Here is a 26,526-nt window from a genome sequence, read left to right on the forward strand (position 1 = left end):
CGGACTCGACGTGTCTCAGTGCGGGCAGGGTGCTCTCCCGTGCCTGTGGTGGTGTGTATGAATGCTTTTCCCAGAGGGGAGCCACAAGGAACGAGAGGGAAAGAGTCCTTGGCTGAGCGTCATCAGCAGTGGCCTGGAAGACAGCACTACACAGCGACACTTCGAGCAACCTGTGCAGCTGGTCACCCTCAGGTCGCTTCTCCCGCCGGCGGACGAGCTGTTGTGACCGGCGCCGGAGCTGAAGAGGGAGCGGCGCTCCTTTAATCTTCAAACAAGTAACCGAACGACCGGCTGCCTACTGTTAGGACCGGCGCCAGGTCTGACAATGGATCGGCGTTCCTTTTGATGTTCCTTTTTAGTCGCCAAACGGGTTGGCGGCCTGTGTCCGCCATGTATTGTTCCCCCCTGGCCGGAGGGTGCGGCGTCTTGCCGCCACGACACCGTGAGCAGTTCGGGAGACCACAAGTGCAGCTTCTTCTTTGGAAGATGACGGCGGCGGCGGCGGCCGGAAATCGTCCCGCTAATTGAACGAGTCGTTCGGCGACCATTTGAAGCTTGTTTACGGCGGCCCTTTCGATGGATGCAGTCATCAACTTCAGACCCCTCGCCCAGCGACACCCCTTGACGAGGAGGAGCCACGTTCGTGCCACATGGCCGTGCAGTGACCACGCTTCAATTTTGAACGTTCACGTGGACCGTGCGTGCTCGTCACCCTCGCGGGTAATGTGTGATCCGTGGTTGGACGGTGCCCTCTGTACGCGGTCCCCGATCTAGGGATCTGGGGAGGACAGACCCTTTATAATGAGCCCCCACGGCTCATTCGGTGTGCTTTTTTTCGAGAAGAGAACCAGGCAGAACAGAGCAGAACCGAGCAGAACCATGTAGAACCAAGCACCATGGAGCGCTATGTTAGGAGTCATGTAGAGGCCTGCCACGTTTGAGGGCTCACCGTGTAGGGAGTTCGCAATGTATATATTGTAAATAAACCCTCTTCAAGTCTCTCTTCCTCCTGCCTCGACAACTTCATCCCGGACCTCCGGTGTCTGGAAACCCCGGTCGCAACAGCGTGCGGCAATGCTTCTGCTACTCGATAGCGACAGCAGACGTCGTGGACAATAGCTGTTGCACGCTTGGCGTGATATCCATTCCACACAGGTGAATAGCGCTAAACAAGCAAACGAACAAGGCGGCGATGCTGGTAAACCACGTGGGAAACAGACAGCGGAAAAGACCACGCGCAAGGTATCCTGGGTAACGCGGCAGCTTCCGCCTTGCTCCAGCAGGGCGGGTTGTGTTCCGATGGCGGATTTGGAGGATTTGCTCTACGCCGGAGTCGAGTGCTCGCTCGCGAAGTCGGTCGGCTGCACCGACTCCGCCATTGGAATTCAACATAAGACTTTTAAAAGCGCACTCACAGGTTGAAGTCCGGCATAGGCTTGACAGTGGTGATGCTAGAAACAAGCTCCTATCATTGCAACAGGTCGCCAGGAAGAAATTCTTCTTGAAAATGAACCTGAGCCGGAGCCGATGTGATTCGCGTCCGTCGCATGCTCTCGCTACCACAGCTCCTGAATACTTGTTTGCGAAGGCTAGGGAGAAGGGAGTGATTTCAACACTGCAGCCATATAGTGTGGTTGAGGTCCACTTTCCTGACAGTACAAAACTTGCAGTCCGAATCAGGGTGAATTCCGGGATACATTTTGTGGCGTAAGGTAGGGGAGAGAAAAGTTTGGGTTTGTAGTTGACGCCAGAGGACCTCACGCCTGCGGGAGGACTGACGCAAAAGGGCGGTAGAGTTCGGTGACCGAGACAGTAGTGCCCGCAAATGTCGTATGTAATATTTCATTAGAATTATCCGTGCCGTAAAGAAATCGTTGGTTTATTAGGCATCCGCTATAAGCGAGCGCTTGCGCTCGTATCGTGAAATCTCGAAGCTTCCGTGGGTCACCTCATTACCAATTAGGCCTGAGTGAGCAGGTATCCTGATTCGCACAACAAGTTGAGATGGCGGATTACCAGAGAGAATGGCTAGGGCTGTCCTGTAAACCCTATACCCGCTTCGAAGTTGTATGTGGAAGTTTTTAACATGCGAAGCAATTCTTAGTGAACTGCGGTGACTTTGAGCGGATCTATCTATCTATCTATCTATCTATCTATCTATCTATCTATCTATCTATCTATCTATCTATCCGCCTACGACTTTTAGCTCTCCTGGCCGTTTCGATAATGCTATCGCTACCAAACTTGGTATGGCATAACATGACTGTATGAAGAACATATTTGACTAGCCATAACATGAAAATCATGACACGGATGTCATGAATGTCATGATTTACATTTCATGGTCCTGCAGCTCTTTCGGTAGTTTCGTTCACAGGACATGTTACAAAACTGGTATGGTATGATATTCTTGCATGGAAAACACAAGCGACAAACCCTAACATGAAAATGATGACATCCATGCCATTTAACAACATGACTACATGCCAAGCTCATGATGCGCTCGCGGTTGTTTCGCTAGCGTCACATATACTTAATTTGGTATTACTGTACGTGAATGGATGACGAAGGTACGATGCTGGTGCAAACATAATAAACTTGAGATACGTGTCATGTTACAACATGACTACAAGCTACGCTCATGATGTGCTCGTAGCCGTTTCGCTTGCTTCACATGTATGAAACTCGGTATTACGCGACGCGAACGGACGAAGTAGGTAAATGACACAAAGATAATTATTACAAGATGTGTGTCATGTAACAACATGACTACATGCCACACTCATGATGCGCTCGCGGCCGTTTTGCTAGCTTCACATATGCCAAAATCGGTATTGCGTGACGTCAATGGATGACGAAGGTATTTGACTGGTGCAAACTTCATAATCATGCGTGTCATGTGAGAACATGACTACATGCCACAGTCAAGGTGCCAATACATTTCGACGTGACGCGGTGCGCGTGCTCGCCGGCGTTCATTTCGACGCGTCACGCCAGCGTTGCGACGCCAGGTGCCGGTCCTGCCGTATACTCGCAGGCGCGCGGCGCGCAGCTCTGTTTTGACGCATGCGCGTTTCAGCGCGTCCGGCGTCCCTCCGTCACGAAAAGAGGGAGACGCAGTGTTGTCTGGGTAACGCATCGGCGCGAAATGCAGCATATCGCATTTCGCACTGGTTCCCGTCGGGCCACGCCGACGGACGCTGGTCGCGCCGGTCGCGCCTGGCGTTAGACTATAGAGTGCTCGCGTTTTGCTAACGTAGCGTCACTGCCCGGCGTGCACGCGCGTCAACGCTACATTGGAGTATATTGGGCCCTTCATGATGCGCTCGCGGCCGTTTTGCCAGCTCCATATATACCAAATTTGGCGTGAAGTGACGTCAATGGATGACGAAAGTATATGACTCGTGCAAACATGATAATCATGACACGGGTGTCATGTAAGAACATAACAACATAGCACGCTCATAGCGTGCTCGCGGCCGTTTCGCTAGCTCCACATATACTAAGTTTCGTATCAGGTGATGTGAATAGATGACGAAGGTCACCGACACAATCAAACACGTTAATCACTACACGGAAGTCATGTACGGCATCATTTATTTTCACCTCGTAATGTTGTACTGATTTTAAAATGACGTATCAGCTTTTCTCATTCGTACGTGCTTCGCATATCATCGAATCCTATTGTACGTGGAATCTGCCAATTTTTTTTAATCACTCACTATTTTGCGTCACCACTTTTATTTTGGCAGGAGCTGTTCTCGTGTGGTGAAGGTAGGGACGTAAGAAGGCGACAGACAAAAGCGGTCGCCTCTCTTTGTGTACTCGGGGAAGGGAAGTTTATTTGTTTATTATTTCTTGCTGATTATTGCTTTTTTATTACACACCGTGAACGAGAAGTATGAGCTGGGTGAGCAAGGCATACGGCATTATTTACACGAAAGAAGAGAATGAAACAAGGATGAAAGACGTTTTTCGCACAATTTCGTTGGCCATGAGGTAGAGCAATAAAGTTGATGAAGAATAATTGAACGACTTTGTTTTAGTGCATCGCTATAAAAGCTTTAAAGTAAGGACCGTATTTACACAAGAGAAATGGTATACGGGTCACGGGTGCTGGGGAAATGCTTCAGTTTCTTAAGCCAACCTAAAAGTGACGGTCTTTCTGAAAAACAATTAAAGGACATTGTATATTTCAAAGTGTGTTCGGGCAAAAACCCTTGAGCATTCCACTGATCATACCATGTCTCTCTCTCACTCCCTCTCTCTTGCGTGTGTAGTGTTATCGGGAAATGCACATTCTTAGGGAACGATATTCACAGTCTCTTACAGCGAAAGCTGTTATCCGGTGCCGCCGCCGGTGCCCTTAACCACATCGCTAATGACACAGTGGGGCTCGAACCCCGGTCCGATGGGTGCCAACACGGTATTCTACCACTGAGCCATGCCAGTGCTTGGGACTTGTTGCCAAACTTGCCTTAGGCAGGCTTGATGTCGGGAAAGGAATCGCGTTAATAAGACTTACGAAACTTTTTTTTAAACCAGCGAAAGAACAAGCAGTCGTCGCACAATGCGAATAGCGTAACGAGTGGGTCGTCCAGTGCTCGAACTCAATACAGAAGCTTGTTCTTGTGCAGCTATTAACTGTGGCGCATACCCGCCCCGCCACGATGTTCTAGTGGCTAAGGTACTCGGCTGCTGACCCGCAGATCGCGGGATTGAATCCCGGCTGCGGCGGCTGCATTTCCGATGGAGGCGAAAATGTTGTAGGCCCGGGTGCTCAGATTTGGGCGCAAGTTAAAGAACCCCAGGTGGTCGAAATTTTCTGAGTCCTTCACTACGGCGTCTCTCATAATCATATGGTGGTTTTGGGGCGTTAAACCCCACATTTCAATCAATGGGTACATACCCTCTTCAGGCAGCATTCCTCATCGTCGTCAGCCGCTGCATTAACAATTGGCTCAAAATTCCTCGCAATACTTTAGCGCATACCATGCTTTTCAGAAGAATGACTAAAACTATAATAGTGAATGCCGGCCTACTACCGTAATAATTTTTTTATTATTAATGCCGCAGTGGGCATCAAGCAAGTGTGCTTGCAGCAGTTACCCAATTAGTGTTTAGAAAATGCTCTGAAAGGCCGCTCTTCTAGCTTTCACTGTGACCGTGCTGCGCCTTCCGCTGAAAGGGCGATAACGAGGAACGATGCATGATTATTGGCTCAGCTCGCTAAATTATTGTGAATACGACGGCGACGACATTTATTCGCATCGCGTGTTCGCATTTTGGTTTTGTTTTTCTAAACGATGCTGTGTTACGAAGATATTGCGTACTTTGGGCCAAGTGCTGTGGTTGCGTTTTGCGCTGCTGAGATCGATGACGTAAATTCGATTCCTCACAAGAGCGGCTGAATTTCGATGAGGGCGGAATGCAAGAACGCGCGCTTATAATTGTATATAAGTGCACGTCAAAGAAGGCGTGTCTCATGATCATGTCGCGTGGTTCTATACATCGCAAGAACCACAAAACGTAGCTTCAACTCTCATACAAAGGTGCACATGTTTCCGTCTAAATGTCAAGAGCGGTTTCCCAACCGTTAATAAAGTTCACGAGCAACAGTTTCAAAGCATAACAAGCTTTTCTGTTCAAAATGGTTCTCCTATACCACCGGATGCTGAATGCGGAACAACGCGACGCTTTCGAAAGTCGCGCGCGCTGTTGCCAGTGTCTCGCAACGGACAACAGGTGGCCTTAGTCGTCTGAGAAAGGCTGGCGTGTGACAGCGGCGAGGCCCGACGCGTGATGTTTCAAGTTTGCACCTAACCTCAGTCTTGTCGATGAACACGAAATTCCTTGCAAGGGTTTAGCGGATACCAGGCTTCTCAGAGGAATGTCGAAAACAGCATAGCGAATGCCGGCCTACTAACCACGGGTTTATTAGTAATGCCCTAGTGGGTATAAAGCAAGTGTGATTGCAGTAGTTACCCAATGAGTGTTTTGAAAAGGTTCTGAAAGGCCGCTCTTTTAGCTTTCGCTGTGACTGTGCTGCGCCTTTCGCGCAAACCTGGCGTTTTTTGTTTTTTTTTTTTCAAGTCCAGTTCTTCTCATTGCACTATCTATAGAAAACGGGAATCGCCAACTGGGCAATACAAACTGCAATAAGTGTTGCAGCACGTCGGACATTCTGCGCGGGAAAAAAAATTATCGAGTGCTAAACTCAAGAAGCTTGTCATTCGTGAGAATACTTCTTTATTGGTCAATGATGGGAACTCCCTGTTTATGACAGTGGTAAGAATGACTGCAATTTCCGATCGGTGCAGTTGTGGCAAATTCATGGCCAGTCGTCAGTGTCACTACTTCAGTGTAAATGTTTCTCTCCTATTTTTCTTTTTTTTTTCTAAGTGCTGGCGCGTAGCTGGTATCAGTGGTTTTAAACAGTCATTCGCTTCACCACGAGACACTTCGTATGATTTAAGACAAGCTCGGGAAGCTCAAAAAAAAAAATGGCAGCATATCCACGGAGTGAATGATGGAGAGTGGGGCGAAGCATTCGTCCGTCCATGCGTCCATCTGTGTGACCGTCCATGCGTCTGTTTGTGCGCCCGTCCCTGCGTTCTTTCGTGCATCCGCCCCTGCGTCCGTTCATGCGTCCATCCATGCATCTGTTTGTGTGTCCGTTCGTTCATCTATTCAACACTCCAAGTCCCGCCATCTCGCATCTTTTTATCATATATTCCCCATATAGAAGCACCGCCATCCAGCGGACATTCCAAGGACTAAACGAGAGGTGGCACACGCACACTTTCTTACGGCCTGCGCTTTGGGTCCACTTCCCACCTTTAACCACCTCGAGTTCATGGTATATTCTAGTTCACTGTATTCATGGCACTGCGACCAAACGCTCGCTAAACCTTTCGAAAACCAAGGAGGTTACGCCCAGCGAGTATAACGTAGCAACCTTTCCCTGTCAGATAGGGCTCAATTTACATGCAATGGCTGCTAATGAGAAATGAGAGACAGGAGAATTCGGCTTTTACTTTCTTACGGCTTGCGCTTCGTGTCTACTTCTCATTTTTAACCACCTTGAGTTCATTCATGGTATATACAAGTTCATTGTATTCATGGCACTGCGGCTCAACGCTCGCTAAACCTTTCTAAAGCTAAGGAGGTTACACCTAGCGAGTATAATGTAGCATCCCTTTCTTGTCCGATAGTGCTCAATGTACATGCCAATGGCTGCTAATGGGGATCGCAGCGTGCGCGTTGACTAAAAGCCGAATGCTCATGTCTCTTATTCCCCATTAGCAGCCATTGGCATGTACATTGAGCACTATTTTTTATTGTTAAACAACGCACAGAAGAAATCTCTCACTGGCACCACCTTGGAGGTCAAGTGTTATACCTATTTCGGGTATGTGCCACTGGTGGTTACATACGAGGGACGCCCAAGCCATGCCATAAGGAGCTTCGCCCCTAAAAAAAAAAAAACGCGAGGAAAGTAATTAATGTCTACCAGTATGCTTCTCCGTGAGACACATTTGCCTCGATGCGGCGAAGCGGGTTGATACTAGCTAGGACGGCTGGCACACGGGCTTTCCTGCCAGCCATGAGAGATGTGCGGTGGATGCTCGCGCGCGACAATTCGACCTGCGCCGTCAGGCTATGCTTGCCCACCCCTTAGCTCGTACCGAACCTGTGATTCTTAATTTCCTTCACTGTTATTCTCACTCCCCTTTAAAAAGAACTCTCTCAGCTTTCTTGACCTCGGGATGTGTGCCTGTAATGCAGCGTCAAAAAAGTTACGTTTCTGATGGTAGTCTAAAGCGGTCATTAGGGGGGAGTATGTGTTCGTATATAGAGATAGCGTACTCGCGATCTGCAACCCGACACAGAGCGTAAACATACAACTTGTTGATTTTGTGACAGGAAATGGCTACGTGCTTGTGTTAACACGAGAAGCTATTTCGTCTATTAATACACATTCTTTTTATACTGCTTTATGCACATTCTTTTTATACTGCATACACATTCTTTTTATACTGGTCCGAATTGGGCCTCTCATGATAAAAATTTCTGTTTTTAACCGGTAACCTGCTCCAAGTTTAAATTTTAGTGCATTAAAGGTAACATTTTGCTGCTCCAAAAAGTTCCTCCAAATTCGATTTTGACTGTTATATACCAGTTGTTAGGGGGGCGTGATGGTGTGTAGTCTATAATATAAAATATTCTAACGCGCACAGAAGACTAGGACAAGAAAGTTCTTTGGCGCATATATTTATAGTTACTTTCAAAAATAAATAGTTGCGAATTAGCGCTCATGTGTATCTACCTTTCTTGTCCTTGTCTTTTTCTGTGCGCGCTAAACAAAGTTTAAATTATGAAGAGGAATAGACACGCTGCGCAGGGGCTCCGGAACCAAGGAGGCAGTGGGGGCCGTCGCCCCCACAGGGTAAAAAATAGGGGGGGGGCAGTCCCCTCCCCCAGTCCTTTTTTCTCGTCATAGCTCCTTTTTTTTCCTCATCATAGCAAAACAGAGATATCTGTTGCCGTCCACACACACACACACACAAACACACACACATACGCACGCACGCACGCACACGCACAGAGAGACAGACAGACAGACGGAAGGCTACGCGAATTTTTTCATGAACGATCCTCATCCAACAGCGTGTCATCCAGTAAACATTCGACACCACCGGTACAACGTGACAAGTGCCTTGATATGTAGATTTCAGCTGTCTAACACGATATTCTTGAAGCATATAACCAGAAAAATTATTTCAAACACAACTTGACCTCAAATGAAAGGAAGGCCATTAGGACATTGCAGAACCGTTCAGACATTGTTATTAAGCCCGCTGACAAAGGCGGTGCAGTAGTGGTAAAGAATACCTTCGACTATATCACTGAAGCATTGAGACAGCTATAGGCGACACTGCATACTATAGGCAGCTCGGTCACGGCCCAACTGAGGACTTTAAACAAATTATTGCTGAGGCCTTTGGGGAAGTTTTACAAAAAGGGTGCGTCAGTAAAAAGGCGATGGCATCACTAATACCGCTTAGTCCTGTTGCAGGAAGGTTTTATTTATTACCGAAGGTGCACAAACGAAATAACCCCGTTCGCCCAGTAGTTTCGGCTATTGGTACGGTTACTGAACCTCTTTCCGGCTACATTGACGCTCTTATCAGGGAAATTCCTGCCTCCTTTCTCTCGTATCTTCGCGACACTAACCATTTCTTGAGTGACATTGCTGATCTTGACGTACCCGACAAAGCGCTACTAGTCACTCTAGACGTGGCTTCTCTATACACGAATATCCCGCATGACGACGGCATTCAGTCCGTAATACGTTCATATGACGAATCTTCACTATAGACAAAGCTATTGACAGCTCAACTCTAGCCTCCCTTTTAAAACTAATTCTGAAACTAAACAACTTTGAATTTAATCAAACCCAGCCCCGCCGCGGTGGTCTAGTGGCTAAGGTACTCGGCTGCTGACCCGCAGGTCGCGGGTTCAAATCCCGGCTGCGGCGGCTGCATTTGCGATGGAGGCGGAAATGTTGTAGGCCCGTGTACTCAGATTTGTGTGCACGTTAAAGAACCCCAGGTGGTCGAAATTTCCGGAGCCCTCCACTACGACGTCGCTCATAATCATATGGTGGTTTTGGGACGTTAAACCCCACAAATCTAATCAATTTAATCAAACCCACTATGTACAGACGAGTGGCACCTAGATGGGCACGAAGATAGGACCGAATAACGCCAATATATTCATGGACACATTGGGGGACAGGTTTCTTGCCACGTGCGCCCTAAAACCGTTTTACTATAAGAGTTTTATTGACGATATCTTTTTGATATGGCATCACGGGGAAACTGAACTTTTGTCTTTTGTGGCAAGCTTTAACAATTTTCATCCATCAATCTCCTTCTCGCTCGTCTACTCAGCATCAAACATAAACTTTCTGGACATCACGGTATGCATATCAGGTGATAAACTAATGTCAAAGCTTTACAGAAAGCCGACTGATAGACACCGCTACCTTCACTTTGAAAGTAGCCACGTAAGACACAACAAGACAAGCATACCGTACAGCCAGGCGCTCCGTTTTAAAAGGTTGTGCTCCGCGCAATCTGACTTCAGGGATAATTGTGACAAGCTCAGTGATGCGCTAAGAAGACAAAAGTACCCGCCTCAGATAATTGACGATGCCATTAAACATGAAATGGACAGGAGCGAGCTCCTCCACTCCAACAAGCCTGCTCAACAGCGACCATCTACAAACCTCATATTAACGCATTCCGCATCAGCACCAAACTTTAGCCACATCCTACGAAGGCACCACAACATTCTTATGCAGAGCGATCGTCTCAAAAACATATTTTAGGAATCGCCACGTGTAGTCTATCGCCGGTCGACAAACTTGCACAATATGCTGACTTCATCTGTACTAACTCATCCTGCCTATTCAGGTTGCCACCCTTGTGGCAAACCACGTTGCAAGGTTTGCGTACACATGACCACCTCTATTTCAGCCCACAGTTCGGCGTCAAATTTCAGAATGAAAATTAAAGGTGATTACGATTGCGATACGAGTAACTGGGTGTGCCTACTTGAATGCTCAGTCTGTAAGCTTCAGTACTTAGGCCAGACAGCGACACCATTCAGACTGCGGTTTAATAACCACAAGGCGCATGTCACAACTTTTCCTAAACCACCCCTATCTAAGCATCTGAATGCGACAGGACATTCACTCGGTAACCTAACAGCAACCATATTAGAATCTGTTTTTAAATCTCACCACGAACGAGAAGCACGCGAATCATTTCTCTTCTACAAATATAAAGCACTGTCATTCGGCATTAACGAAAGCGCAGGAAAGCTGACGTTCCGGGGCGCATGTTCAGCAACGGGATTACTATGTCACGGACATGGCTAAACTCCATGTCACTTGTCTGCCGCTTTCATCAGTTTTCAGCCTGTTACCTACAATTATGTTACATTTCATTCCCATGAATGCCATGTATCCTACTTTTACCTAAGTCTTTTTTTTTTATTTAAATCACCATTGCCGCATAATTCACCTATGTTTTCTTCGTATTGCTGTTCTCGTTGCTTTACACCTGTTTTTTGTTAGTTCTTTTAACGCATTGTTGCTGGTTGTTTACCTATGTTTCTTGTTAGTTCATCGAGTTGTTTTAACGCAATGTTGTTAGATGCATTCGCTGTACATAATGACCCATGTTATCATGTTAATCCTTTCCGTGACTGTGCAAAACGCCCTTTATTGCTGCGCAGACTTCGCCGTATATTATCATTCCGTGATATAGTCCTGTCATTATCACATCGTGCTGTTTTGCACGTTGATTTGTTTGTCACTGTCATATATGTGACATTATTAAATAGACACGTGTTGGGGGCCCCCAATGTATATAAGCAGCACGTTGACGTTTGCAATGTATTCCCTGACGAATGCCGGACCCCGGCCGAAACGTATAGATTAATAAAAGTTTTCGTACGTTTGTCCGCTCAAGCCAATTTCTATTTATCACTGGATCCACAGAAGACACTCGCTTGATATATATATATATATAACCACAAACGTCGCCCCCACACTTAAGAATATACTTCCGGAGCTCCTGGATACTCATAAAATTATGCGTGTACTAACAAAGTATCTATTTCCCTGTCTTTCACTTCAACTCACGCCAGTCGTATTCACGCCCTTTCGTTTGTCGTTTGCACTGCCTCCCATCAGGCGTCTACTAGAAGCACTGGGCCAGTGAGAGGGAGGAAGAGAGAAAGAGCTGTAAGAAGAGTATCTTGGTTTTACATCATCATTATCGTGAGGCTACTCTGTAAGCAAAAACTATCCGAGTTTGAGGTTTTTGCGACTCATAACCTCTGAAAACTCCCGCGTTTAAAATTACTACCTTGTGTTGGATTAAAAGGTGGTACATCACATAGTTTTACCACTATCTCTGAGCCACGTAGTAAAAGGATGTCAAAATCCAGTTTTCAGTATCATTTTTTTTTTAGTTACAAAGCATCGATTACACAACACTTGTATACATATGAGGTTCTCGAGTATAAATACTGAAAACAGGACCCTTATTTAAAAACTACAGCAAAAGTGAATTGAAAGCATTTGGCAGAATATTAGCAGGTGATAATAATAAACTAGTACTAGGCAAAACAAGCAGCAACATGCAACAGTTGAAAAAAATAGAATTATACAATTAAACGAAAGTCACAATGCGAAAATATTATAGAAAGAGCAATGCAATTGAAAGTTAAATACGACACACAGAAATAAAAATATAAATAAATCACAAAATTGACAGAGGCAATGAAAATTGTACATGGGAAACAGAAATAAATCAGGACAAGTGGAAAAAAGTTATACACCATAACTAAGGTGAGCAATCAGGAGTTAAAAGGAAAGATTGTGTTGATGTTTTGAAAAGTGAAAATGGGGGCGAAGATTTCAGTTCAAACGGCGAACTAATCTAAAGATGAATGGTAGAGAATTTAGATGTTCCTTTCTTTAACGTAGTTAGTATTCTTGAGCGAGCTACATTCAATATATTCAAAGGAGAGTTGGGAATTAAGTAACTTATAAAACATTGTACTTACGTTATACAGAAATAACTTGTTAACAGATAGAGTTTTGTGCTCATTAAGCAGGCTAAAGGCATCTGAACGCGAACAACTGTAAGTTATGATGTGTATGGCTTGATTTTGTATATGTTGGATGGAATGAAGATAACAATGATACATGTTACCCAGAGCGATTATGCCGTAGTTAATATGCGAATGAATAAATGCAAAGTACAGTGAAAGCATTGCAGAAGGTGAAAAATACTGACGTGTCTTGATAAGCGCACTGATACCAAAGGCCGACTTCTTTTTAATATGATTGATGTGAAGATGAAACTTCTAATGGCTGTCCAATGTCATACCTAGAAATGCCGCAGAGTCATTCATGGGAATAGAACGATTTCCTAATGATAAGGAAGGAAAGTTTAATAAAGGTTTTTGATGAGGATCGAAAATTTAAAAAATAGTTTTAGAGGGATTAATAAGTAGTTTCTTGTTGTTAAACCATTTCATCAGGTGGTCAAGTGCCATATTTAGCTTATTTAGTAATAAACTCATATTTATCACGTAATGATCTGGTTGTATTGTCTGCGTACAATACATAGTGGCACAAGTCCATGATGTCCGGATAGTCATTAATATAAAGACGAAAATTAAAGGTCCCAAAATAGAACGTTGTGGCACTTCTTGGTTAGTAATTTTAAGAAGAGAAAATGTTTCATGCGCGTATACCACAAATTCTCGGTCAGTGAGATAATGCTTTAAAAGCGTTAGAGCAAGGCTTATGACCCTATAGGCTTTTAGCTATACGATACAAAATTGTGGTATTAATGGTGTCAAAGGCTTTAGTAAGGTCGAGAACGATGGAACCGATTAATCCATTCCCATCAAGACTGTTCTTAATGAAATCTGCTAGACAAAGTAAAGTTACTTATAGAACTTCCGGCCCGAAAACTGAACTGGCAAGATTTGATTATGTGGAATTTATCTAAGTACTTAGTTAGTCTGGACACAAATAACTTTTCAATTATTTTACTTAGAAAGGGGAGAATAGCAATGGGACAATAGTTGGAGAGCAGCTCTTTATTACCTTTCTTAAAAACTGGGATTACCTTAGCACGCTTTAGTACTTTTGGAAATTCACTAGTTTTGAAGATTAAATTAATTATTGCTCATAGGGGTTCTAAAATAATGTCAGTAACCAGTTTTAAGTGGCGTATTGATATACCATCTAATCCAGGGCTGCTAGTATTGCGAGCGTTGCGGATAGTGGATAGCACCTCACTTGGCGTAACCGGGAAAAGATAAAATAAATGACACAGATGATTTTAGGCTGAAAATTTGAGGGCTGACTGCCCTGAGATAATTCGAAATGATCGGAAAACGCGCTAGCGATCTCAGCAGGCTGGCTTAAAATAATGCTGTCGTGTGCAATTGTAGATATAACCGTTGGCGAGTTACGGTTCATAAATTTATTCAGCAATCGCTATTGCTCTTTAGGGTTACCTTTATTCCGCACAAATTCCGCGTCGTAGTATCGCATTTTCGCTTCCCGGAGAGTGCTAGTGCGAATTTTACTATACCTCTTGTACCTAATAAGCAGAGAACTATTTAATGGCTGTCTTTTGGTTTTCTTATAGAAATTATCTTTTTTTTTCTCAAACTCTTTGGTAAAGCATTGGTCATCCACGGGTTTTCCGGGTACCTAAATCGATTTTTACAGCGTACAAATCTGGAGGTGGTAGAAACTGCAACCGCGAAAAAACTTAAAAGTCTCCGTAGGCTCATATATTAAATCGATAGGAGACCAGTCGGGGGAACGAATTGTTGGAATGAATTCATCTGGATCGAAAGTTGTGGTGAAATATGAGGTGCCAACTTTAGAAAAATGGGCATCGAAAACTGCAAAAATCGGAAAGTGCACGATCCGTAAGGTCAGTGTTAATAACGCCTGCAGCAATTGGTAGGTTGATGTTAGTTAGAAGATGATTGATAAGAGAATGGGATCTTTCATCAGAGCATCGAGTTGGCGATGTGATCAGACATTCAAAACCATACCCACAAAAGCAGTCACTGTAAGCGTTGTATACGCTAGAATTGACATCCAGGAGATTAGTGTTTATGTCTCCCACTATCATCACACTCTTATTTTCAGATAACCGCTTTTTAAGCACGTTATTGAGAGCGACAAGGAAATCAGATATGTTATGGGCGGGTGATCTGTAAACACAGCCAAGAACAAGACCTTTAGAATTATATGACTGGAGGGGCTCATTAGTTGCCACCCACACCGTTTCACAGCAATCAACTTGGAAGCTTGAATCGTTTCTTCGAGTACAGCTGATGTCGGGGGAAACAAATACGGCAGCACCACCAGGTCTATTGTTTAAACGGTGACAATATTCGGCAGTGTAAGAAACAAAGCCATACATGTTACAGTCATCACTAGAAAGCGAGGTCTCGGATATACAAATGAAATAAAACGAATGATCAAGAGAAGATAGGAAGTTTTGCGAGCATTCGCGATGAAGTGGACCAAGGAATGACTATAGGATTTTAGTATTGTGCGAATCTCGCACGGATCCAGCAAAGACATAGAAACCTTTGCGCATGATCTGCGCATATTCTGTTAAGTGAATATGCGCAGATCAGACTCTGCTGTGATTCGGAATACCGTAGTATCGCTGGCTTTTCTTGCTTTGATTTGACAGTTCTCTGTCCAAAGATACTGCCACCTTTCTGACTTCTTCAAATCAAGTGCTTTTGCAAACAGCATTTTGTTGCCGATTGTAAGGTGATCGTTCACATACACTGACGTGTCGTTAGTTCCGGAAAAACCAAGCTGACTCACACGAAGACGCGCCTTTTGAGCTTCTTTACAAATTCATTCTTCTTGTCCCTCGATACAAAGCGAGCAATCAGGTTTTGATCGGATGATTTGGACGGCATGCGATGAACAGTCTCAATATCAGATTCGGATACAGGACATTGGATGACATCGGCCATACGCTTCAAAATGGCACTGCAGTCCTCGCCTTTTGTTGTGGGGACACCTTTCGCTCCTACGTTGTTGAGTCTTGCATATTGCTCAAGATCAGAAACACGTTTTTCAAGCATTTCGTACCGGGCCAGTAAGGCCTTGTTCGATGCCATCAGTTCGTTCTGCTGGGCTGTGAAGTTATCAAACTTGCTGCTCAAGAAGTCAATGCTTTCACCTAGTGAGGCGTTATCAGACAAACACAAAGTGGTTAATTTCAGCTTGATCTTATAGAGGTGATTTCTAACATCAGGAAATTCATCTTCGCATTGAAACGTTGTTCTAATTGTTCAGTTGTTTTAGCAAGTTCATTTTACGAAGGTGGCATGATGTAGCACAGATGTGGACACGCAAGTCGAAAATGGGCAATAAATCGGCAGCAGTTGCGGCTAATGTAGCTTGAATCAACTAAGGAAGAAGGTACACTGCAGGTAACCAACCTGAAAGTACAAGCAGACAGATGATGCACGCCAGCGCCGCAATAGCTACTGCAAAACGTTCCGGGAAGGTACCGAAGACGCTTTAAATGCTTTTACAGGTAGATTGCCGCTGTAGTGTGCGCAGTCGCATCAGTGGATATCGATGATTCAGTAGCACGAGTCACAGCAGGTCACCTAAGCGTCCGTGGGTCAGCAGTAGGTGATGCGCTGAATTCAGAGCCGCGTAACTACTGCGCCTGGAAGTACAAGCAGACAGTTTTAGATGATGCGCGCCAGCAGCAACAGGTACTGCCAAATGAACCTCGTGAGAGGTTTTCTATCTCGTGATTTTTAACCTGCGTTTCAGAGTTTAGTACCACGTGGCTGCAAGCTGCAACTGCTTCAGCGGCTTTTGCCCCATCCCCCTCTCCCCCGCCCCCTTCTCCATCTCCACAAATGACGCTCTCAGTGAATCGTGAAGGCATGCGAGCACCCCGGCTGATATTATTTTTTTATTTAAAGTTTGGCATGGAATTGTCGCGCCTCTTGGCTGACGTCGAGTCAACGCACTCTATAGCATAAACACAACGATTGAGGAAAGTATTCTGTGACCGAAAAAAAAAGGGGGGGGGGGGGCTGCTCTAAGAAAAAAAAAAACACCTGCTGGAAAGTTGTCTTGCAGATTTTTGCAAATTGTTGGATTTTACTGTCGGGTGGCCCGGGAGACAAGTGGTGTAAGCAGCTCGGAATCTGTGTCCGGTTGAGCTGGTGTATCTCAAGCGACTCTACATCATCGAGCGACCGTATACACTTCCGAGCGCGAGCCTCCGAACCTGTACGTCGGGGATACCTCGCTTCTGTGCCGATTCGCGAAAAGCTGCCAGCGGTAACAAAATCAAGCTGGTGTCATCGTCCGTGGTTGCTTCCTGGAGAGTGACCAGCTACAACTTCGAAGCGATAAACAAGAGGCTTCCATATATGTCGTCGGCAGCGAGTCGGCTAGTGGCCAGTGTGTTGCCGGGCAGGTGAAAGAAGCCTTACATGGATTTTGTTCCACAGAAGACCGTGTATGCTGGAGTATAGTGCAGCCCGAATTGTCCGCTCCATGCGCCAACCGTTGTCAAACGTCTAACGCGAAGGCGAGCACAGGCTACCCGGATGGTGGTCCGTCTCTTGCGTTGGAAGTACATGTGCGTCCATCACCGCGTAAGACGCCGTAGATAGTGGACACGTATTTTTCATTTGTGTCTGAAACGACGACGAAATTCGCACAGGAGATGTATTTATCTCATCGAAAAGGCCGCTCTTCTACGCCCGTTGTCCTGAATACGTGCTGCTACCGTGTTTGTGCACCGCCGCTCATAGAAAATGACTGAGCTTCCGTCGTTTGTGTGTGCATAGGTATATTTCGTAGATTAGTGCTTCAGCAGTGCTAACACTGGTGAGGCCAGTAGGTCGGTGTGCCAGCTAATTATTAGATAATCAAAAAAGGTGAGATCGGGTGGATTTATAGTAAAGGACGGTGTGACTCGTGGTGACTTGCAGCCCACCGTAAGTTTACGCGTGCACTTTGAACCGTTATTGTTCGTCGATGAGAAAAAAAAAATAGCTCTCCTACCGGCACTACATGACAGGTCAAAATGTCTTGGCTATATATACCGGATTGTCGAAGTACAGTCGAGTAACGCGTGCAGTCTGTTCAGGCGGTGTTTTATTCTGAATTTGTTGTGTGTGCGTGTTTGTTTGCATGTTAATCTCTGTATACCCTCAATTCAGCCGTCATTTGATATTTAATCAATTCTTCGACTCTCTGTGCGAATGCGCCCGTTAATTTTTGTTTTTCGCCTTCTGAAAAAAACTTTCAGAAACCACCTCAAAAACCTAGGGAAGGCAGTCAAAAATTACTCTCTCTATATACTCACTCAAAACCTCAGTGGAGTGAAAAATTGCTACCCTCCATACGTTCAAAAACTCAGTTAGCACGAGAGTAATCTTTTACTTCGACTTGTAGGTGGTTAAAAAACACAGAAAAGGTATAGTGCGATAGAGGACAAGTGATTTACCCAGTTTTTGAGGTTATTTACGGTATAAATTTATGTTTGGTGTGTATGAATTCCGAATGTGATTGTACCAGGAGGGAACAAAATCATGTTTCCCTTCACCCAACGTAACTGTTTTCGAAACGGCAGTAACTTTTAAATGGTCACTATCATTCTGCGAAGTGTGGCGTCGTCGTGTGGGAATGTGTATATGTATATGCATGCAGCGCCTGCGCTGATGCATGTATTCGAGGCACTGCGCCGTGCTCCCGACCGGGTTGCAAAAATTAGGGGCCTTTTCTCATCTTCTAACCGCCACCACCACCCACCATGTATACGCGTGAATGGATGCGGCGGTAAGCTGAACGATAGAGTAAAGATAAAGAATATGCGAATCGCCTGGAAACTTCTTTCGTGATTCGTTTTATTGCCTTATCTATGAGCTGTTATTATGGCGCCCATTTCCTCGTTTACGCGTGTCTAATCATGGATTTCAACCGCCCCCTCCCTTGTGGGTATCATTTCTCTAATTCACTCTCTCATCGTACGTAGATTTCTCACTTTAATGTTCTCTCATTGCGTAATATCTCTATGCCGTGTTGTCTGCGTTCGTCACGTACTGTTTATTATTTATTTATTTATTTATTTATTCATTTCCGATGGAGCCAGAAATGTAGGCCCGTGGGCTCTGATTTGGGTGCACGTTAAAGAACCCATTTCCGGAGCCCTCCGCTACGGCGTCTCTCATAATCATATAGTGGTTTTGGGACGCTAAACCCCACATATCAATCAATTTATTTATTTATTTATTTATTTATTTATTTATTTATTTATTTATTTATTTATTTATACGGAAGCCTAAACGAAATTAACGCAGTGCCAGTGGTCAAACGAAGCTACGTAACGACATGACTGGGTGAACTGATGGTCAACGAAGTTGTATATGCAAACGTGCGTACTACACGTTCGTGTTCGATTAAGGAAAGAAGTCTTAAAGTGAGACGAAAAAAAACAACATGGAGAACACCTGAACTTCGCCTTCAAGAGTATAGGTGGCGATGGCGTAATCGGGCGCCGTGTGCATCGCCTTCAGCGGTGCCGCAAGTAAAGGAACTTTTGTTCGCATAACATCAGCCACTTCAAACAATCCTATGATGCCTATACTGCAAGTGTATGGTTGCGAAGTGCCGAATGCGCTATGATTTTTCCTTTTGCAGAATGGCGAAGTATACGCACTACCCGTCCGTATATATACATGCAAGGTTCCACGCGCACCTATATATGCAGCTGCGCATGTAATGGGTGGGCAGCTTTAAACCGTACACAGTCGTTGCGCAGCTCGTGTGTTTCGACGCGTCGCGCGATTCTACGATCCTGTCACGCAATATTGCACGAATTAAGGAGACTCATCTCACGACATGGGATCCTTATTGCGCTTTCTCACGAAGCAGTTTCAAGTAATGGCGTGGCTATAGGTCGTGCTTTCCACACAGAAGAGACTGGTTCGATTCTCACTTGAACCGAAGATTTTTTTTGTTTAAATTAATTTACCGATTTTCATCTATCTCGAATTTCCGCTCACGCGCAAATGCCGGTGTTTCGCTCATGACCTACGATGCCGCAATTCTCTGCGGAGCGAGCTCTATGGCGCTGTTGCGTTAATAAGAAGAAGGTTTTGCGTATTCAATGGAGTTCGCTGTGCTCCCTATATTTTACATCGATAATGTAACAATATCTAGGATGTAACGTACAGAAACCATGATCTGATTTCGAGGGTTGCCGTACCGTAGTGGAGGGAAATTCTGACCACCTGGTGTTCTTGAACGTGCACTGACATCACACAGCATATACGCGGGCCTTTCGCCTTCACCGAAATATGGCCACCGTAGCCGAGGATCGAGCCTACGAACTTTCCTTCAGCTGCCAAGCACCTGATCCTCGGTGGCGGACCTCTCTTTTCTATAGAGCCCATTGTGTATACCACACTGTTCTGTTACCCACCAAGAGCAATGTACAAGCAGCACGACATCCGCATTTCACCCGACGCATGTTTCGCGGTCAGTGCAGCGACCAACCCTCGACAGAATTACGCCAAAATACAAGCGGAGTCCCCTGGAATCGGTTCCCATCCGTTTAGGGGCATCGTCTCGAAGACGGCACGCAGTGAAATGCCTAACTTTCTTTAGCATTGACCGAGGGAGCTATAGCTGCAGCTGTGCCCGACGTATTTCAGGGAAGCTACCGAGCCCGCTGGAGCCCTCTGCACTGACCCCATTTGTCCAGAAACGCCGTAACCAATAAAATTAGTTCAACCTTCTACTATATACACCACGGAAATGGCTGCGGCGCTGGCTTCGTCATTGCACCTTGAGTGCTCGTGTACTTGCCATTGAAGTAAAGAAAAGAAAAAAAGAGTGAAGCCATATTCGTTTGCCGCGCTCTTCGATACCAGGCATTTAGCGGGTGAATGGCGTCGCCTTGGCGGGCTGGCTCCCTTCCCGAGCAGCATAAAAAAGATAGTCTCGACGTAGTAGTCGTGTCGTAGTATTTAAGGGAGCGTTAATAATGGCTGGTGCCGTCGAGCGCGCTTTCCGCCTTCGCCGCGTAGTGCGTGTATACTATGCGCGCACGTCTTGCAATCGGCTCGACCGATCTTTGGCTCATTCACACCGTGGCGGCCGTTGCTGCCCTTGTTGGCCGCCATCGATCAGTTATATCCTTCGTGTACACGGCGCGCCCTTCTCTCCCACCCTTTCGTCCTCCGCACGCGTCGCTGATTGGGCCATGCCGTCTGTATATCCTCTTGGCAGCGAACTGTGATGTAGAAGTGTCGCTTCTTTTACTTTTTTATTCCTCATCCTCTCTCTCTCTCTCTCTCTCTCTGTGTGTGTGTGTGTGTGTGTGTGTGTGTGTGTGTGTTCTGACGTTTGCCTTCACATGTTCATTTCTCGAAATCTGTCGTTGTTGCTTTGATATGTGAGTATCTGCCACCTACCGCAGTATATGTAATGTTGGACGGTTCTTCGGCACAGACGCACGACATATATACACTTCGGTCGAGGAAGTGATTGAAGGAGAAGCAGAGCGCTTCTCTTGGGCCATGGTGCATGTTTGCACGAGTTGCGTAATGTACAGGCGTGTACACTTAGTGCTGATTGGAGCAGGTGCTTATTTTGAGAAGTGGGGCACTGGTGTTGGCAGGGGTGAGAGTGGAATCGGCCTTGCTTTTTTTTTTTTTGCGCTGTTCTCTCCGTTTAGCCCCATTCGCTGAGTACGTTATAAGACCTGGACGTCTTGGCCTTGTCATCCTGTACAGATATTTTATCTCGGTTGTCCTCGCGTGGCAGGTTGCCTGAATCATTCGTGTCGGCTATGATTCAGTGGCATATCGGACGTATCTTTAGTATAACCTGACTGCGCTGGGCTTTAAAGGCACTGTAATAATTCAAGAGCAATGAGTGTGTGTGTGTGTGTGTTCGTACATATCGAAAGGGTTTGCAGCGCAAGCATGGAAGTCCTGAGGCTAAGAGGGACGACACGAGCTCTCGATATGTGATTTAGTGTTATCTTCAATATATGCTTTAACCGACTATTGTATATAGCCGTTGTTCTTCGATGTGTTTTCGTATGCTTCGCACTGTAAAAAAAAATTACCATTTGTTTAGAATTCGTTGTCACCGTGACCCACGTGTGTCGTTTAAATGCGTTTCGCTTTCTTCAAGTCAGTTGTTTGTAGGGTGCGTTATCAGCCTAAATCTGATCAATAAAGCTTAAACAAAAGAAACAACATGAAAGAAGTGTGCGCGGATTCAGGTTACTACAGCCATTCCACGGTCCCAAAATTTTCATATTTGCATAAATCAACAAAAAAGATGTTTAGCTCTTGCTGCGCCAGATTTCAACCGAATGCGTTTATTCTCTCTCTGGGCCATTGTTCATGTTACATGTGAGTGTGTTGCAGACTAGGCGCCGATGGGGTTGAGAGCTTCCCCAGTAGACCGGCTTACGCACAGTGGTGTCTGCCCAGACGAATTGGCGGTCCAAACGTAACAGTGGCGGATTCTATTCGACAGTAATCATCATTCAGGTTGTGTGCGTTTTTCAGTTCGCTCGAACCTCACTAGTCGTATTATAACGCAGGTGCAATGTCGAAGTATGTCCATGCCAACATTAAGAAACAGTAGCCCGTCAAAAGTATAACAAAGTATATTTGCTCAGGAAGCGCCTCGGCGTCTTCCGTTGGTGTCATGAATTTGGGACGTCTCACGGTTAGTTTTGTGATGAGTGCGTTGCGGGCATCATGAAGGAAAACGAGTGAGAGGAAAGACAGGGAAGTTAACAAGTTTGGCATAACTCGAGATACTGTTTTCACATGCGGGGTTAGCCTATAGCGGACCTGCCGGCAATTATTGTGCCTTAGCGGCCCTTTTCATGCGGTACATCTCATCACGTAGTCTCTCGCGTGAAACGTAAAAAAATACCCGACGCCTTGTGAATCATCCGCATGCTTTCCGGGAAAATAATCTCTTCACATTATTTGCGGGGACCTTCAGGAAACCCTCATTTCTTTATATTGTCCATTACCGTGTCCCTTTCAGAGCAAAATGCACTTACCGGACCGGATATATGTATATGCCCAGCTTCATTGCGCTCAGTACACAATGAGATGAGTGTGGGCCGATCGTGTTCTTACGATGTGCAACGGGGTTGACTCTGCGCGACTAAATCCTTTTTTGACGCAGAGCTGATATGGCGAATCCCGTAAGAGCCTTGCTCATAGCTTGCCCTAGTAGCTCAACCCATTGCTGAAATTTTGTTTATACTTTCGCCCTCTTGTTCATACTTTGATTTGAGGAGTAGAAAGTGTCATGATTCTTAATTCGTTAGTGATAGCGATGTTAGCAAAGTTATGTACCGCGACGGCGAGTCTGTGCCACCCCATCACTCGTTACTATTACTTCAAAAGTTCTTAGGAAATATCTTCCTCTAGCGGTACTGTAGAGGCAAGTACGGCGGATAACTTCGCTCGGCTAATGTGTTCGGAAATGCAAGGAAAGTCGGCAAGCAGGTATGCGCGCGAAATCCGTGCATGCGCAAATTTTGCTGGCCCAGGTGTGTGTGTGTGTGTGCGTGTGTGGCGCCCCCTCGTTCAGCGCTGGCTCCCCTTCCCCCCCCCCCCCTATATTTGCTGTCTTCCTAAATGCCGTTTCCCTCGAGCATTGTGTTGCGTCTGTTTACTTACCTGAGCGTTTTTTTTTTTTTTCGCGAACGTTAAAGAGGGAGGTGTAAGAGGGCGACGCCTCCTCCTTCTCTCTGTCCTCCCTCCCCGAGGTCCCTTCCCGCACCGCCGATGAAGCTTTCGTGCTCAACGCTGCGGTCCCGTGCCTGTGTGAAGGGAAGACCGTGGCAGCACCCTCGCCATCTTTTTTTTTACCCTCCGCTCCATTTTGCGAATGTCACGCCTCGTTGGGCTCAGTTTGCTCACTGCCAGGATCGCGAGAAATTTATCGCCTTCCGCATTGAGTTTTATGTACTGCCGCCAGGATGCGCCCGTGTCCTCGGCCGGTAATATATGCATCCTTCTTCGGGGCGGCCACTCCTTCGCGACGGGCACAGTCTTCACCTTTTCGACGTCATTGCGGATTGCTTTCTTGTCTCTTCTCGCTCTTTTATCTCGTACGTAACGGGTGCGAGTCGGCGCATAATACAACTCCGTTATCTGCGACGTTTAGATGGATGGGCGTCTTGTGTGAGTAAAGGTTGCCAGACAAATACAAGGGGGAAGAAGATCTATACGCGGGACTGGTGGCGACGTTATGCCCGCAGAAAGATGGAAGATGCGTCGTCGCCTTGGGAAACTTTGAAGACGCAAAAGCAGAGCGAGCAGCCTGGGAAAAGCATGAACACTCTGCATTGCCCTCTCTCACCCTCTCCGATCTATCTGGCCTTGAGTCCTCGCAGAAACATAGAGTAGTCGTACGTCTTCTCTTGCACGACAGCCTTGAAAGAGTGTTTGTCGTTGCTAACGAGTTTTAGCGCAAAATGTGCCCGTGCAGATTTCGGAACGTGTTTACCGTAGCCCCCTTCATGCAGCGTTTGCTTTTCTTTTTCTTTCCGGCTCCAATTTTTCCAGTTCGTTTCTTTGCATTTTTAATTGGTCAACACATGTGTCCGCGTCAATTCGCTCTCTGCGAAATCATGTGCAAATCAGAGCGCGCGCTTTGTAGTACTGGGTATATTTTTGCAGACTTGTAGCCCGGCCCAAGGTCTACACTTTCTTAGAAAAGCTTTATGTCGCTCTTCGTTTCCGACACGTTTGCCATGTGCAGTGTTTGTTACGTCGTTACTCTCTCTATTATTTGGTGGAAATGTTTTTTGCAGCCCATCTCGCATGAACTCATCTATGCGCTTTTTGCTGTTTTCGCGGTTCTAGAACGGTGACATAAGCCGCTCATTATTTTCGAGCGAACTACTTTGTCAACACGCGTGAGCTGCTTGTGCATTCGAGTACGTCGCACGCACGCCCGTCGTAGTCGATCGTCCCGTGCCCCAGAAAACACCGCCTTCCGTGTAAATACATTGCGTACGCATTCGTGTGTTGTGTTTCTGTGCGTAACGATGTAATTACCACTTCGATAAAGTGCTGCAACGGCTCTAATTACATTCTCTTCGTCGAATAATTGGAGGATAGTGGTATATACTTATCTAATGGCGTCGCAAAAGCTGGGTCGCACCGCCAAAGCGAAGATCACAACTGTCGTGGTCGTTTCCTTCACTAAATTCAGTTCGGTGTTCATCTTCGCAGCTTTTGAGTTGCTGACCTTTCCTTTGCTTATATGAATTTTTCTGGAGTTGCTTTTCGTTGTACGGGAAAGCAAAGGTGCTGGGCAGACATGGGAAGCTGAAGCACTGCACGTAAACGTGGCTTCCACGAAAGCGGTGGCTGGAGCCCTTCTATTCTTGGAGTCGTTCTGTCACTCATGCTGTGTGTTATTCTAGCGACATCCGTGCTCGCGTCGGCCCACGTTAGCGATCTCGGAGGCCACGAGAACTCAAATTGACATGGTGTAAATACACACATATCACAGCTGATGAAAGTGAGGAAACCCGCGCGTCAATTCTCCGCAAGATGTATGAGCCACTTCCGCCGCCATCCCCACTAGTGGGCTAGTGGGGCGCTGGCTAACGCTCCCGTACATAGATACTACAGCCACTGTAATAGATACCCAAGAAATTTGGTGGAAGAGAAGCGGCCGCTGTGCCATTTGATGATAGTGCAGTGTGCCCGTAATGCGGACATGTTCCTGGGTGTGGCTCCCACCGACAGCAGCTTGTTTTCTCGTTCACTTTCATTTCCCGTAAGATTGTGAACTTACATGAATGGTCGAGCTTACTTCGCACGTGGTTTTATTGGCTTCATTGGAATGTGACGCCGCAACTTGGAAGTTTGACGTCCTCCTCGAGTTTGGCTGTCGTGAGCGACGTGACGAAACATCTTCGTACTAACACGGTGCAACCAAGTGGGGAGGGCGCGGACAACTCCGCCCCTGGTGACATTGACGAGGAAGTGCGTCCTTAAGCGCTTGTTGGGTTGCTTTCGTAAAGCTCATTCGGAACCTTCCACGTTTGACAACACTCTGCAAGCCGCGAGGAAACCTTCGTAGATTGACGCGTCACTTTTCGTTCTTTCTATTTATACGCGGCGAATGCTCGAGGCTTCCTTGTCGCATCACGTTGCTCGTAACACCTGCCAACGACTTTTGCCGGCGAATGGACTCGCTGTGGCCTCGCTAATAAAAGAAAAAAAAATCATAAAGGACGCTCTGTTCGGCGTGCGTAACAGCGCCTGGCAGCGGTGATAGGTTCAACGCGCCGTAGTAAGGACTGAGGCGTCATTGAATTTCGTTAGGACACAGGCGTCCAGTATCGGGGGAACCCCGTCGTCACGATTCTGTGTACCTTTTTTTTTTAATTTTCATCTCCTTCGATTTCTTGCTACATTTATTTCTTTTTATTGCCTCCCCGCGCCTAACCGCTGCAGGGGAGGTGAGCCGGCACGAAGATGAGGACGAAGACGAAGTCGGAGAAAGCAAAAAAAAAAGAAAAGAGAGCACAAAGAAGGAAGCCCGAGAAAAACTAGCCTGGGGAGATCGCGAGAAGGGTGTGTTGTGTACGAGCAGGGCGTAAAAAAAGAAGAAAAGAAAGAACCGAATTGTAGTGGCAGGAGACAGTCGCGCGAGGAAGGCCCCCGGCAGACGGACTCGGTGGCGTGCGTGGAGGTGCCTGGCGCGCAGGACAAGGGGGAGACCAACGTTTATAGATACTTTGGGGAGACGACGGGCCACCGTCTGCCGCCGAGGGGCACAGGTTGTGGCGTTCGCAGAAGGCGCCCGTTGTGCACCACTCCCTTCTCGTGGCCCCT

General features: G+C 46.2%; 2 protein-coding genes across 5 annotated transcripts in view; one reads left to right on the forward strand and one right to left on the reverse strand.

Moving 5' to 3' along the window:
• Window positions 1-12,005, reverse strand: part of LOC142812062 (uncharacterized) — a 63,228-nt gene extending 51,223 nt beyond the window's left edge. Inside the window, exon 1 of the mRNA XM_075891612.1 lies at window positions 11,717-12,005. Within this exon, the coding sequence (XP_075747727.1) occupies window positions 11,717-11,764 (48 nt within the window). The 5' untranslated portion in view covers window positions 11,765-12,005. The remainder of the gene's footprint in view (window positions 1-11,716) is intronic.
• LOC119166429 (elongation factor-like GTPase 1) overlaps window positions 1-26,526 on the forward strand; it is a 409,196-nt gene that overhangs the window by 322,585 nt on the left and 60,085 nt on the right. The gene's annotated exons all lie outside the window — the stretch shown is intronic.

Source organism: Rhipicephalus microplus, chromosome 1 (genome assembly GCF_043290135.1).
Source record: "Rhipicephalus microplus isolate Deutch F79 chromosome 1, USDA_Rmic, whole genome shotgun sequence".
Lineage (NCBI taxonomy): Eukaryota > Metazoa > Arthropoda > Arachnida > Ixodida > Ixodidae > Rhipicephalus > Rhipicephalus microplus.